Source organism: Pteropus medius, unplaced genomic scaffold (assembly GCF_902729225.1).
Source record: "Pteropus medius unplaced genomic scaffold, Ma_sr-lr_union100, whole genome shotgun sequence".
Taxonomy (NCBI): domain Eukaryota; kingdom Metazoa; phylum Chordata; class Mammalia; order Chiroptera; family Pteropodidae; genus Pteropus; species Pteropus medius.
In genome coordinates this window covers 937,927-952,048 of record NW_024355206.1, presented here as the reverse complement: position 1 = coordinate 952,048, position 14,122 = coordinate 937,927, and the positions used below count along the sequence as shown (strand labels likewise).

General features: G+C 48.5%; 1 protein-coding gene across 1 annotated transcript in view; it reads right to left on the bottom strand.

Annotated features, from left to right (window-relative positions):
* AGBL1 (AGBL carboxypeptidase 1) overlaps positions 1-14,122 on the bottom strand; it is a 535,540-nt gene that overhangs the window by 447,708 nt on the left and 73,710 nt on the right. Inside the window, exon 4 of the mRNA XM_039858445.1 lies at positions 7,152-7,240. Within this exon, the coding sequence (XP_039714379.1) occupies positions 7,152-7,240 (89 nt within the window). The remainder of the gene's footprint in view (positions 1-7,151; positions 7,241-14,122) is intronic.

Here is a 14,122-nt window from a genome sequence, read left to right as displayed (position 1 = left end):
TATGGCCTTGTCCTCTCTGATCTACGTCTCCTCTTCCATCTCTTGAAAGGACACTTGTCAGTGGATTTAAGGACTACCTGGATCATCCAGGATGATCTTATCTTAAGATCTTTAACTTAATGGCATCTACAGATGCCCTTTTCCCAAATAAGGTCACATTCACGGGTTCCAGGGACTAAAACGTGGACATGTCTCTGGCAGGCGTCACCATGTAGCCCACAAAGGAGACCATCCTTCTTTCTAGCTCAGGGCCCATGACAAGAGGCAATGGAAGCAGAGACTGGACTCACATCTTGCGATGTCACTGGTCGTGAGTTTCAGCACCAAGTGTTCAAGAGCCCACAATAAATAAAAACACCCTGCTGCCGACTGGAAAAGGGGGGATCGTGGGCTCCTCTCTCTCCATCCTCTCCCTAACCAAGCCGCATCTCCTGCACCACCGCAGGTAATGACTGATTACAAATGAAGCAGTGTCCCTTTAAGTTCCTGAGGCCCCAGATCTTGCAATCTCTCTCTAATTGTATGGGAACGATTTATTGGGGAGGATGACAGGGGTAATCAGCCGAGAACAGATTTCTAGGTAATTTATACTTAGTCAATCCAAACCTAATTCCTGAGTGACCGACACTGTGCCTAAGGAGCCTGAAATAATCATGTATTTACCCTTTCCCCTGAAATTAGATGGTACTTGCTAGGTAATTACCCAGCCACTACGTGACAATTACCGTGTAATTAAATGGTCAGTGGTTACCATATTATTAAATAGCATTGACGTGATATTCGTTCCACAGAATCCTGCATTGTCACCACAGAATTAAACTCCCCACCAGGAAATCACAGGCGTTCCCGGAAAGTTCTGCTCTTTGCTTGGCAGAAACTTTGAGCTGGCAGAAACTTCCAGCATCGCATGCCTTCGACGGAGATGGGAAACAGCCAGACCTAGGCACAGGTGTAACATGGCCCCCTGGGCATAAGCCTCTCACCAGACTAAGGTACCACCTCCGCAGCTCAGCTCCAGGCCAGGGCTAGGACCCCTGGGCCTCTTCCTCCCCCGTCTCTAAAAACATGCTCCAGAGCAGTAGCCATCTTTCTCTCCTGTGTATGGTACCTACCTGGGGCACACAGCACGCTGGAAGAGCTTGAAGCCCTGGGTAGAGGCAGAGCTCTATTTCGGCCTGTGAGAAACAGTCACTACATCATCAGTATGAGCAGAAGCTGCCTCATGAGTTCCCCGAGGACAGCATGTCTCTCTGCCTCATTCATGGCCTTATCACCGTAGCACTCTTGGCTCATAGTAGATGCTCAATAAATATTAGTCGGATTCATTCATTCATTCATTCATTCATTCATTGGTACGCATCTACTACACAGCAGCCGCCATGACCGAAACCTCTGAAGGTCACTGTGAGGTCCGATGGAGCCTCAGACAGGCCTGAGTCACTTGCCCAAGGTCGTTACACAACTAGTCAGCGGCAGAAGCAAGACCAAATGCAGGTCTGACTCCAAAAGCTGTGCTCTCCCGCCAGCGTCCCAGCCTCCCAGCACCCCGGGGTGCGAAGGAGGACTTGAGAATGCTAACGGCCACCCAGGCTTGAGTGGCTTTGGAGTCTCGCGCCCACGTATGCAGAGCAGCCGTAATAGTTTATGGAAACTGTTATTCACACCTAGCAGATGAAGGGAGTTAGGCTCTGAGAGAGTAAGCGATTCGGCCAGAATCACACCGCTAGTAAGTTGCTGAGGGTTGAACTTGGACTCAGAGTTGCCATTTGTAACTCAAGAGAGACAGACTGCCTGCCTCGGGTCCTCCCATTTTCACCGTTAAAATGTTATGTCTTAGGGTCATCGTTGTTTCTAGATGTTACTACTAAAATCTAATATCTTGCCAGCACCGCCTCATACCCTAGATCAAATTACCTAGCTTCCAAAGACAGATTCGAGGGGAAAAATGAGACCAGACAGGAATAGACCAGAGCTTGAGGTCACAGAGAAGAAGAGATGCAGGCAATAACTAACAAATAGGTCTCATGTTCAAGTCAACTCTGATCAATCGGTCATAGCTGCCTGGAGCACTATATTGCAAAGCCTTCGGAGGATAAAATATCATGATCGATTAGCAATGTCTGCCAAGGACACTGCTTAGGGAGCGGCTGGACACAGGCCAGATATTTATCCCTTCTGATCTATTTTGTGCGATTCTACAAAATAAGGTCAGGCTGGGAAATTTCCGGGGCTGGAGAGAAACCAATGAAGGCGGTCGAGAGACCAAGTGATAAAGTGAGCAGACGAGGACGAGCTTGTGCTCGGATGCAGGTGCCCAAAGGGGAGAGGGAAACGTCTCCGTGACATGAAAACCTCCAGTCGGGAAGCCTCGCCTCTGGTCTCAGTTCTGCTGTGGACTGTAAGGTTCGGACCCCATCACTACTGCTCTCTGGACCTCAGCGTCCTCGTCTGGAAAATGAAGGTATCTGAGTAGCAGATCTCCAAACCGCTTCCAACTCCAGGATTCTAAATTCTACAGGGGCTGGTACCGAACTAGTGAAAAAAAAAAAGGGGGCGGAGAAGTGAGCAAAAGCCGATGAAACACTCCTCTTATTCTGCGTCGGAGGGGTATCAGCTACAAAGTGGAATTCGATACCTCACTTGGGCTAGGCTGAGTTTCACCGCGAATTCAACATCCGAGGAGAAATGTCAAGTCGGCAATTGAATGTCTAAGTCTAGAGCTCCGGGGAGATACCTAGGTAGAAGAAATAAACCCGGGCGTCATCAATAAAGAGATGGGGCTGATCTCGACCCCCTGGGGAGAGACGGTAGGTAGGGAAGAGAGGAGGGTCGAGAGGTGCTACAACGCCGGCTGAGAAGCAGAGTCGGCACGGTAGGGAGAGGACCACGTTCCTGCCCCAGAAGCGAAGGAAGAAAGGGTTGCAAGAAGGAAGTTGTCGGCTGGGTCCAACGCTGCTGAGAAACGGAGTTACGCAAGGAGGGGGAATTCGCCTGGCAAGGTGCATCCCCGATGCCCTTGATAAAAACCTGTTTTAGGGGGCGATGGGGACCAAAGCTGATCAGAATAAGAAGAGGAGGAAGCGGGATGTGAGGGAGCAGGGACGGCGAACGTAGACAAAGGGCCTGGCCTCGAGGTCGCATGGCTCACGACTCACTGTTGGCGTATGACGCTTTTGTGAGGATGTGTGTCATAGCACAGGCTACCGTAGGTTTTCAAAAGTACCAGTTCCTGTCCCTTTCACCCACCCGCATCGAACCGGTCTGCCATTTTCCACAGAGAGGCTTTTCTGACAACGTGCTGGGGGCCCCTGTCAGACTCCAGAATCCAAGGTCTTTTATCTTGACCTTGCCACGGGGGAACCTCATAGACCCATGAGCCTGGCCTGCTCCCTTCCCCTCCCAACATCCTGTCAGATGGATGTCTCCTCAGGCAGGCCGCGTTGAAGGCCAGGTGACGCCTTATTCAAGGAGAGGAAACCGATCATGTACAAACGACTTGTAAAGAAGCCCCGCCAGGGAGAAACTGTGAGAGGCCCATAAATACTGCAGTGAGGACTGTTGCCCCAGCCACAGGAGCTTCCTGGTCAAACCCTAGTGCCACCAAACAGGTGTGGTTACCGATCAGTTACCCATTCTGCTTTCTTAGAGCAGAGACAGTGAACCATCCATGATAACTGATGATGTTTATACTGACCGAGCCATCCATCCATCCATCCATCCATCCATCCATCCATCCATCCATCCATTTGTTCGACAAATATTTTCTAAGCACCCATGTGCAGAGCACTACGCTCCATACTGTGGGATACGCAGTCCAGGAGACCGAGAGGGCGAAGGCAAAGGAGCGTCTGTGTTCTCAGCCCCGACTCTGTGCCAAATGCCTCATGCACAGGACCTTGTTTTGTTTCCTATTTTAAATATAAATATATTTTTTTATTTGGAAACAAGCATGAACTTACACAAAAGTTGCAAGTACAGATTTGTTCTTGAACCATTTGAGGATAAGCTGCTAATCAGAAGCCCCGTCATCTCCATATGCTTTTGTGATGAATTCCCTATACAGAAAGACATGCTCTCATCTAGCCATAAAACAATGACCGAAATCAAAAAGTTAAGGTCGATCGTTACCATCATTTGGTCTTCGACTCAAATTCAACCTCCATCAGTGGACCTAACAATATCCTTCAGCGTAAAACAGTCCGGTTCGTAACCTCACACTGGATTTAGCTGTCACGTCTCTTTCGTTTCCTTTACCCTGGAGCAGACCCTCTGTCTTTACAGAACCTCGCTTATCTCAAAAACCTCGCTCTGTAGACACTATTAGCATTCCTACTGTGCAGGAGAAGAAACTGAGGTTCGAGAGGTTAAATAATGAGCCTGAGATGCTTCGGCAGCATGTGTGCTTCTGAAGACCAGCATCTGCTGTGCGCAAGTGAGCAGTTCAGACTCATTCTGGTGATAACAGCCTAAGACTGATAAGGGACCAGCCCAAGGTCACGGCCATCGAAATGGAGAGAAGAAAGTGGATATGAAGGACCACACCAAAGAAGAGTCAACTAGTGACTGTTTTTTTTTGTTGTTTTTGTTTGTTTGTTTGTTTTTGTTTTTTTGATTGGCTGAAGATCTGCAACTATCTCAAGAGCTAGGAAAAAGGAGCTTTTCTTTTATGGGGTGGAGGAAACCAGGGTAGGGAAACAAGGCATGGGGGAGCAGAATGGATAGCTGAAGGCGTCCTGACCTGAAGTAAATCAGAGGCAACAAGGCAGGGGGTGTTTCTTGAACCTTCGGCATTTTCCAGCATCACAGGGCTCAGGTAAAAGTCAACACTGTCACGACAACAAACACATGTTCAACCTGTGTTTCCTCTCCGTATAGTGACAGTTACTTCCCAGGGATACTGTGCAGATTAAACAAGACCAGGGATGCCAAGTGCCAACCGCAGGTCACGGTGCCTGGTGAGCACGCAGTATTGTTCATTTCTTTTAACGTGGTGTAGCCACTGTGTAACAGTGTGCTCAGCACCATGAGGAATGAAAACTAGCTTGCAGATTCTGCCGCGCTGAGGCCAATAAAGGGTCAGAAGTAGTTGAGCACCTAGGATTAGGCCCCCAATAAGTTGTAACACAGATGGGAACCAATGCCGGGTCCTTCCTCCCTGCTGGTGTTGGACCAGCGCTTCGGCTGCAGAGCTCACCATCCTTCCCAAATCCACAGAGGAAACATCCCCAAGGTCCCTTCCTCCATGCAGGTGACCAGATGGCCGGATGCACAGATCTCTGTGGCACCTGCAGAACTACCAGACGCACAGACAGCTTCTACCCCATCCCTGGTGCCTTTCCCTAGGCGGTGAGCAGAGACAATGCGGTCTTCTCCATCGTCCCCAGGCTGGCAATGCCAAGCCACAGGTGGTGACGTGAACACAGCCCCGGGTTCGGACGCGCCCAGCAATTTAATCGGGCTTCCTACACTCAGAATTGGTGCTGCACTAACTTCCGTTCTCACGCCTGCAGGCTGGGCGCACGCTCCGAGTCCAGCCTTCCTGCAGATGGTTGCTGGCTGGGCAGGGCAGTGTGCACAAACGCTCCTTCCTGCGAACCAGCTAAGGACCAGCGGCCTCAGACACCCCCGCCAGCCCGTCACTCAGCCTGTCCCCTGGGGCAGCAGAGCCTGCCTTGTGATGCTGGTATAAATCTCGTTCCCTCTGGGCAGCCAGCCGGAGCTGTGCCAGTCGACGTTCCATCGCCAGCCTACTCATCACATGGTCCTTGGTTTCACTACCTGGAGCTCCTCTGTCACTCAGGTCCGGCGTTCACGGGCTCTGGGAAGCCGGGCCGTGCTGCATTTTGATGCTTTTCTTCCAGCTGTCACGGCCCTGCAGACACCATCTCTAAGGAACGCCTCCTTTCTGAGTGCTACAAAATGCATCTGACACAGGCCTTGCGGTGCGTGTCCTAGGTGTGTGTCATTTTCGGGGTGGGGGGGGAGGGGAGGCAGAGGCAGGCTCAGCTCCCACTAGGCCTGAGACACATAAGTCTGAAGCGGAAACCAGAGGTAAATATGCTTTCTGAATGCTTCTCTGGTGCCTTTAGCTATGGAAAATGGGACTTAAAGTCAAACCCAACAGAAAAAAAAGTAAATAATGTAAAACAATCCATTTTCTTGTGGGTAGTCTCTGTGCTTGACACGGGAGACCAGATCGGAGCTCAGCTTCTCGCAGTCACCAACGGGGCTCCCCCACTCCAGCTCAGGACCTCAGCAAACGCTGCCTGGACCAGTCTGAACCTTAATCTTTTATGGCACTTTAGTTACAGGGATGTCTCTACAGAAACAAACACCACCACCTGCAAGCCACATGTGGCCTGCAGACACGTTTATTTGGCATATCTACTCATAGCTTACATGTCTTAAAATCTTTGTCAAGATTTTTAAACCTGGAGACGTCACCTAAAAAATTAAGATTTCTGGATGTCCTTGTGGAGGGGGGCAGAAGAGCTAATAACACTGAGCCCATATGTCTACCTGGCAAAACTGACTAGAGCTAAGTTACCGCCGGACATGTGCTCTCCAGCTCACCGCCATGCGACACTCATTCATTTCTCGATCAAAGTCACTGAGTGCCTCCGATGGGCCGGCCTGTCCCAGGTCCTGCTGACACAGCAAGGGAACGACAGAGCCGAATTCCCCATGGCTTCAGAAGGTGCGTGCCAGCATCCCCACCGTGTCCTGCCACCGGGGCAGGGTGGCCGTAGGCCTCTGTCCTCACACTTACACGGTTGTTCCTTTTCTAGGGAAGTTAAAAAGACAGCACTGCTGTCCCCATCACTCCTGTAAGTTACTGAAGGTCCCCTGCAGACATCTGAATGGGAACATTTGTCCTAACCCTTCCTCTATCTGCCCAACACACTAGAGTAAGAATATGACACGCATTTTTGTATTTTCAGAGTTTATGTCATCATCTGTCATTAAGTATATTCTTAGCCGGTGAAAATATGGCTAAAAATGTGTACTAAAAGTCGGTGAAATCAAAAGAATTAAAAGGATAACTTGGAGACTGTCGGGGATCTTGGCTCCACCAGGGGAAAAGTGACCCCAAGTGGGCTTGAACAGTAGTTACTTTGACATCCTCTCATGTCTGACCGAATGTAACTTACCAGAGCAGTTAATTCTCGGATGTCTTTCTCAGGTATCAGCCCACCTCCTGGAATGCCACTCAGGATCAGGGCGACCCCAGGACTTAGGTCTGCAAAACAGAATATGAGGATGCACGGGTCAGCAGGGGATTCAGGGTAACAGATGCAGGGACTCTGACGAGCCCCCCAATGCACACCGGGTGATCCCGAGACCCTAGGACAAGGGACAGCCGTGGTGCCAACAGCTTAATTGGTTCAGATCTCTCGAACATTTACTGGACAAAGAGTCTAGCTGTCCTCTACAGCAAAACGTCAATGGGAATGACCGAAAGCTGACGCCTCAGGGCAGAGAAGCACAGAGCGTGCGTGAGGCGGGCCCCTGTCAGCCTGGTTCCAACGAGGAGCAGAGGCTGGACCTCAGGGGCTGCCGTGGGCGTGTCAGCTCTGCACAGCTGAGCAGGTGGGGGGCAGCAGGCTCGCTCCTCCCGTTCCTCCTGTGTCATGGCCTTCACAGGGCTACGCGCTCCCAGATGTCCTACACAGGACCTCATGTGGCCCCTGATGCACCTGGTTTTCCTTTTTGGTGAGTCATTCAGAGCTGGGTCTGGAACTCTAGGCGGAAAGTATCGTAAAGACCCATGAAACGGGCACCTGTAAAGCCATGTGGTCACCTGCACGAGGCATTGCTCCCCATCTCCTTCCTCCCCGCTTCCTGGCTGACGTCACGTTGACCAGGGGGAAGGGCAAGGCTAGAGGGAAAGGGGAAAATCCAACCTTAGCCGAACACTGGCTGTGCGCGAGACGCTCGGCATGCAGTGCCTCATGAGCTCTCTATCCAAACCGATAGAGAGGGTGCCTTTTCATTCCTCTCTTTCCATTTTAGACTTGAGGAAATCAGGACTTGGAGGAATTTAGCAATTCTTCCCAGGTCGCACAGCCAATAAGAGGGAGGAGCAGGGACTATAATGCAAGGTGATTGAATTTCAGAGGTAAGTTCTTTACCATCAGGCTGGCTCCAAACATGACAATGTCTCAACCCTGGACAGTTCCAGCAAATACTGTGGTGGGTGGACTTTACCAACGTGAATCAAAATCAGGCTTAGAGAGTCTCTGTGAACTTACGCTTTCTTGTGATCCATTTTCCTTCCCACTAACTCCCATCGTAACAGATGGCAGGGGGATAAGATCTCAGGGCTTTTCAAAGAAATTCAAAAGCTGCCTTCTTCTCCTCTGCCTTCCTAATGCCCCCCTAATCCCAGGAGATAATCAGAGAAGCAAAAGACGATGCTGAATTCCAAGGGGCCGTGTGCCAAGCATCCAGAGCAGAGGAAAGCCTGCACAGGCTCTCAGAGTCGGAGGCATTTAGCCAAGGTCCACTCAGCGAGGTCAGAGCACTGAGGGAGGCTGCTGAACTGGGCCTTCCTCTGTCCCCCCAGCTCCAAGCCTTAAAATACCAGCTCCGTGCCAAGAGTCCGTGCTCCGAACTCACACGCCTAGGGTGGGTGTCCCCTGGGCATCTTCAGTGTGATGTGTCCTGAACAGAATTCTTCAATTCCCCACCCAGATCCGCCCCTGCTCTCCCAGTCTTCCCTACAATAAGTACCACTGTTGTCCACTTGGATACTAAACCTAGAGTCCTAGGACTCGATCTTTTTCACCTCGATTTATTGTAGAAAATTCAAATACGTACAAAAGGAGACAGAACCGTCTAATGGACCCCTACATAGCCGTGACCCAACTTCAACAGCTATGAACTCATGGCCACATTTATTTCATCGACACTCCATGCCCTTCCCCCTGCCTGTATTATTTTGAAGCATATCCTAAGTCTCCAAGTGTGGTCCGTGGGCTCCTGCGGGTCCCTAAGACCCTTCCCGGGGAACTGTGAGGACGTATTTGTTTTTCTGATAATACTAAGACATCACTTGCCAGTTTCACTGTATTGACACTTGTACTAATGGTGCAAAGCAGTGGGTGCCTCAGCATGAATCAAGGCAATGTGGCAACACTGTATTCTTTACTGCCATGGCCTCGCATTAAAGTAAACACCAGCTGCACTTGAGACGTCCTTAATTAATAAAGTAGTAATAATTGTTCATTTGAATAAATCTCAACTTTTGAGTTCACATCTCTTCAATGTTGTATTCGGCAGAGTAGAAGTGTGCGTGTCAGCGTTTAGCTGCACACCAGAAGTATAATCGCTGCCTTGAGTAAAAACACTTGCGCAATATCTGAGTGACCAGCTAAACTAGCCACTTTTTTCACAGAACTCCATTTTTGCTTGAAAGTTTGACTAACAGACTCAAGTTATTCGGACACACATTTTCTCCAAAATGAATAACATGAGCTTGTTGTTTCAAGGACAGCTGACGACATTCCTTGCCAAAGATAACATTCAAACTTTAAAGACAAAATTAGAATTTTGGAAAAACTGTATCTGCCACCAATGCGTTTGCCTGACAGCTTTCAGATCAGCGGTAAATTTAACAAATGTGATTTTTTTTTTAATATTTTATAATGCAATGTACCAACATTTGGAAGATCTGCAGATTCAGTAAACCAATATTTGCAAGTGACCAATGAATGATAATACAAAATCTCACATGGGTCAAAAATCCATTTAAAGTTCAAGACAGACCAATGGACTGTAATGTTGCAGAGTACAAAAAGTCCATCAAAATAATTACAAACATGCTACCATTTTTGATGTACATCCACAATTATTTGGAAAAGGCTATTAAAATACTCCTGCCTTTACCAACTACGTAGGTGTATGAGGTCGAATTTTTTTCAAAAGTTCCGGACAGAACATATTGCAACAGACTGAATTCAGAAGCAGATATGAGAATCTGGCCACCTTCTATTAAGTCAGAATATCAAAGACATTTGCAAAAATGTAAAATAATGGCACTCTTCTTGCTAATTTTTTAAACATAGTTATTCATAAAAATCACTTGTGTCATAAATATAAATAAATGGATATTATTTATTAAATATTCTAAAATTTTTAAGTTTTAATTTCCAATATAGTAAATATCAATAGTTACAATTCCCATTCAAAAAAGGTCCTTTGGGGTCCTCAATAATTTTTAAGTAGGTAGATATCATGAGGCCAAAACAACTGCGAACTGCCGATTTGTACTATCGATGGTTCAGTTTGTATCTCTTAAAGATCAGGAGGCCCTTTTTTTTTTTTTAAACATATCACAATCACACTCTTAAAATGAACAGCTGGCAGCAAAGCTGTTGCGGGGAATTTAGAACTGAAACAGAAACCGTAACTTGCAAACTGTACCCTGACTTATGAACAGATCATCTGTGCTAGACCAAGCCACATGCTTGCTAGACTATTTAAAGCACAAACCCCTTTAACACCAGTTCATTCAGACCCCTACGTTGCAGGTAAGAACAGAGAGACTGATCTTAAAGACAAACTAATGCTGTCTAGATTCACGCATTCTAAAGATAAGACCACTCACTGTTGCAGCAGCTTCCAAGATGAAATTCTGGTCAGTTCCTGCCAAGAACCTCTGATAAACTCTAGCCTCCCCACCTTCTAAGTAGCCTTCCCTAAATGGTCTCTTTTCTAACTCCCCAGGGTTTCCCACAGGGTGTAGGCTCCTTTGCTGTAGCAAGCAATAAATCTTTGTTTTATACAGCCGTGTTCCTGCTGTGATCTATAGCTGATGGGAAGTGACAATCTTTCAAGACATCATCTTCTCCTGCCCAAAGCACGGAAACAGCCTGCTACCTATGCCCCTGTTTTGCTTACTGTTGCTACCTAACAACTCATCCTAACACTCAGCAGCGTAAAGCACTTTAATTTGCTCACGATGCTGCGGACCAGGAATTTGGAAGGGGCAAGGACACCTGTCTCTGCTCCCTGATGCCTGGGGCTCAGCTGAGAATTCCCAAGGGCTGATGATGTCTTGACGGCTGGAAGCTAGAATCATCTAAAAGTTTGTTCACTCACAGGTCTGGCAGCTGGGCTGAGAGAATGCGGAAGCCGGGGCTGCCGACGGGAACACCTACACGGAGCCTTTCCATGTGTCATGGCACCTGCACATCATGGCAGCTTCCAGGGGAAGGAGAGTCAGACTTCCTCCACTGCGTTCTGCTGATTACAAGCAGGTCACGGCCTGCCGAAGTTTCCTCTCTTGATGAAAGCTTTGAAAGTTACCAGAAGAACATGTGGGATTGTTTGTGGCCATATTCGGAAAACATATCTACCCTACTTCCCTTTAGTTTTAGTTCTCTATAGACCATCTTCCGTTCAGGAGGCAAAGCTATATTTCTAAAATTACCGAATCATGTCGTATCCTTGCTGGAAATCCTTGGATGGCTTCTCATGACACTGCAGGGTAAATGTAGGCATGCTGCTACAGCCACAGCCCAGAAGGCCCTGCGTGTTCTAGTTCCCGTCTGCTCATCTGCCGTGTGAACGCTCACATCCTCCCTCCAGAGGCTGTGCCCTCTCCCCGCTCTCCAAGAGGCTGGCTCCTTCTCGCCTCCTCGTAGAGCCCGCCCCGCCAAATGCCCTGTAAAGCAGCCCCAGAACTCAGAGTTAAATTAAAGGTTGGATGGATGGATGGATGGAAAGGATGGATGAAAGATGGATGGATGGATGGATGGATGGATGGATGGATGATATTGGATGGATGGATGGATGCCTGGGTAGGTGGATGGATGGATGGATGGATGGATGGATGGATGGATGGATGGAAAGCAACATGAACAGCGGAGACCTCGCTGCTACAGAATTCAGAATTCTCTAAGCAGCTCCCAAACTGTGTTCTGTAGAACATTAGTTCAGCTAGATGTTCAAGAGACATCATCTTAAAGTATGGATCTACAGCACATATCCTTATGAAAACCTGAGTGACACCGAGCTGCAGTGTTTTCTTTAGAGCAGGATTGCTGCAGGTCTGTAATATGCCAACTGTGTGCTCGGTCTCCACGAGACGGGTGGAATAGGCAGCAGTCCACAACTCGTGCAACCACAAAGCCCTTGTTTTGAGGAGTATCTCCTGGCTTCACTGGGCAAAATTCTCCTCCAACAGTTATACCCCTAGGTTTACAATGCCGAAGAGTCTGTAGTCCCCAGCAGGTGGTTCTACCCGAGTCCCTGACCCATGTCCTCTGAGTTACAAATAACAGGAACCATGTGGAAGGTCCAGCTCTTCTGGGAACAGCCTGATTGGTTGGAATTGAGGTCATACTTTTGACTAATGATCTTGATTGGCTGTCAGTAACACTCTGCTCGTTGCAACAGCATCCAGCAAATACATAAGCCTCTCATCTAGATATATGAATTATATTCTTTAGAGCAGTGAGTCATTGAGGCCAGGCTCTGCTGAGGATTGAGGTTTTTTTTTTTTTTATTGGACCAAGAACCTCAAGGCTGGCTGCAGGCCTGCTCCCATATAGTAGAATCATGTCTGCAGCTTCCCAGAAGCAGGCTGGCTCGTCCTGGGGGTGGGGGAATGGGTTCACCAAGTGGCTGTAACTTGTAGAGCTCAAAGGAGGTGATTTGTCTCTGATGTCCCAACACCCAGTTCCCAGAATACATCACTGAAACTATTAGGAGAAAAAAAAAAAGAAGAAGAAGATGGCATTTTTAGTAACTGACTGACTCAGATAATGCTTGCTGGAAACTCTTTGGGGGTTGATTTTATCAGAAAATCAAAACAAAATATCGTTACAGCTCAGCTAAAGTTGATCCCCTCCCTATTCACTCATCACAAATCCTTCAGTCCTAAGGATGAACTCAGAACACCTTCACAGCAGCAAGGACGGCTAACACACAGCCCTTGCCTTGGGCCAGGCACTGTGGTAGGCTCTTCCTGGGTAGTTTCTCTTTACCGCCATCCTGTAAGACAGGGATGCACATCGTCCCCATTTTACGGATGAGAAAACCAAGGCACCAAGAGGACTCTACTTGCCTGCTACCTCACAAATAATAAGCAGAAGAGCACAGGCTTGAAGTCAGGTCTAGCTGAACTCAAATACATGCTTTTAACCACTGGTTGGCTTTTTACGTAGCGTAAGAGCTCAGCTAAGCTGTCATGTAACCAGCATAACAAGCTCAGCAGAGCTGCCTAGGGACACAGGACCGGACCCGGCTTCTCTGTGCACGCAGATCACCCGGGGATCTTATGAAAATGCAGATTCTGATGCAGTCTGGGGTGGGGCCTGAGACTCTGCATTAATACAAGTGCCCAGGTGATGCTGGGTACTGGCTCCCTGGCCACGCCGAGACTCTAAGACAATCGTTCTCAAATTTCGCTGCCCAGCACAGTCCCCTAGGGAACTATCAAAACTCTTGAGGCCCAAAAGCCTCGTCCCGCACCAAATAAATCCGAATGTCCGTGGGGGGGGCCCCAGGCATCGGTAGTTTTTTATGCTCCCAAGTGATTCCATGTGCAGCCAAGGTTGAAAACACTGCTCTGGGGTCATGAGAAGTCCTGAGAATAGTTAAGAGTGGGAGGCCGGGTCTCAGTTTGCTGCTGAGATGGTTACATTTCATAATGATGCCATCCTTATTAGAAGTGTCAAAGAAAAATGATGACCCACCCTAAGAACCCATTCCCGCCTGCAAAATCACGGTGGCCTGACGTCTCTCCAGGTAGCCATCTGGCACAGTCCCAAATATCAAATGATTTCAGTTGTCCACCACGCCCACACCCTCCCCTCCCCACATACACGCACAGTCTCCATTCACCACCCACACCTTCCTAGAGTTCACCATTTGACCTCGACCTTGAACTTGGGAAGGCCGTTCCCATCACAGTCCACCCCCACCTGCAAAGGCTCAGAACACTGAGCTGCTTCTCTGAACACCCACTCCACTCATCAGACGGAAAGTGTGAACATAAACAGCCTGGTGTTACTGAAGCAGTGAAGGCTGCCCAGCTGTCTGTTTCTCTTGCGTCAAACCCAAATACTCACAACTGACAAATGAACAGAAAGGAAGAGACAGGACGTGTGTCAGA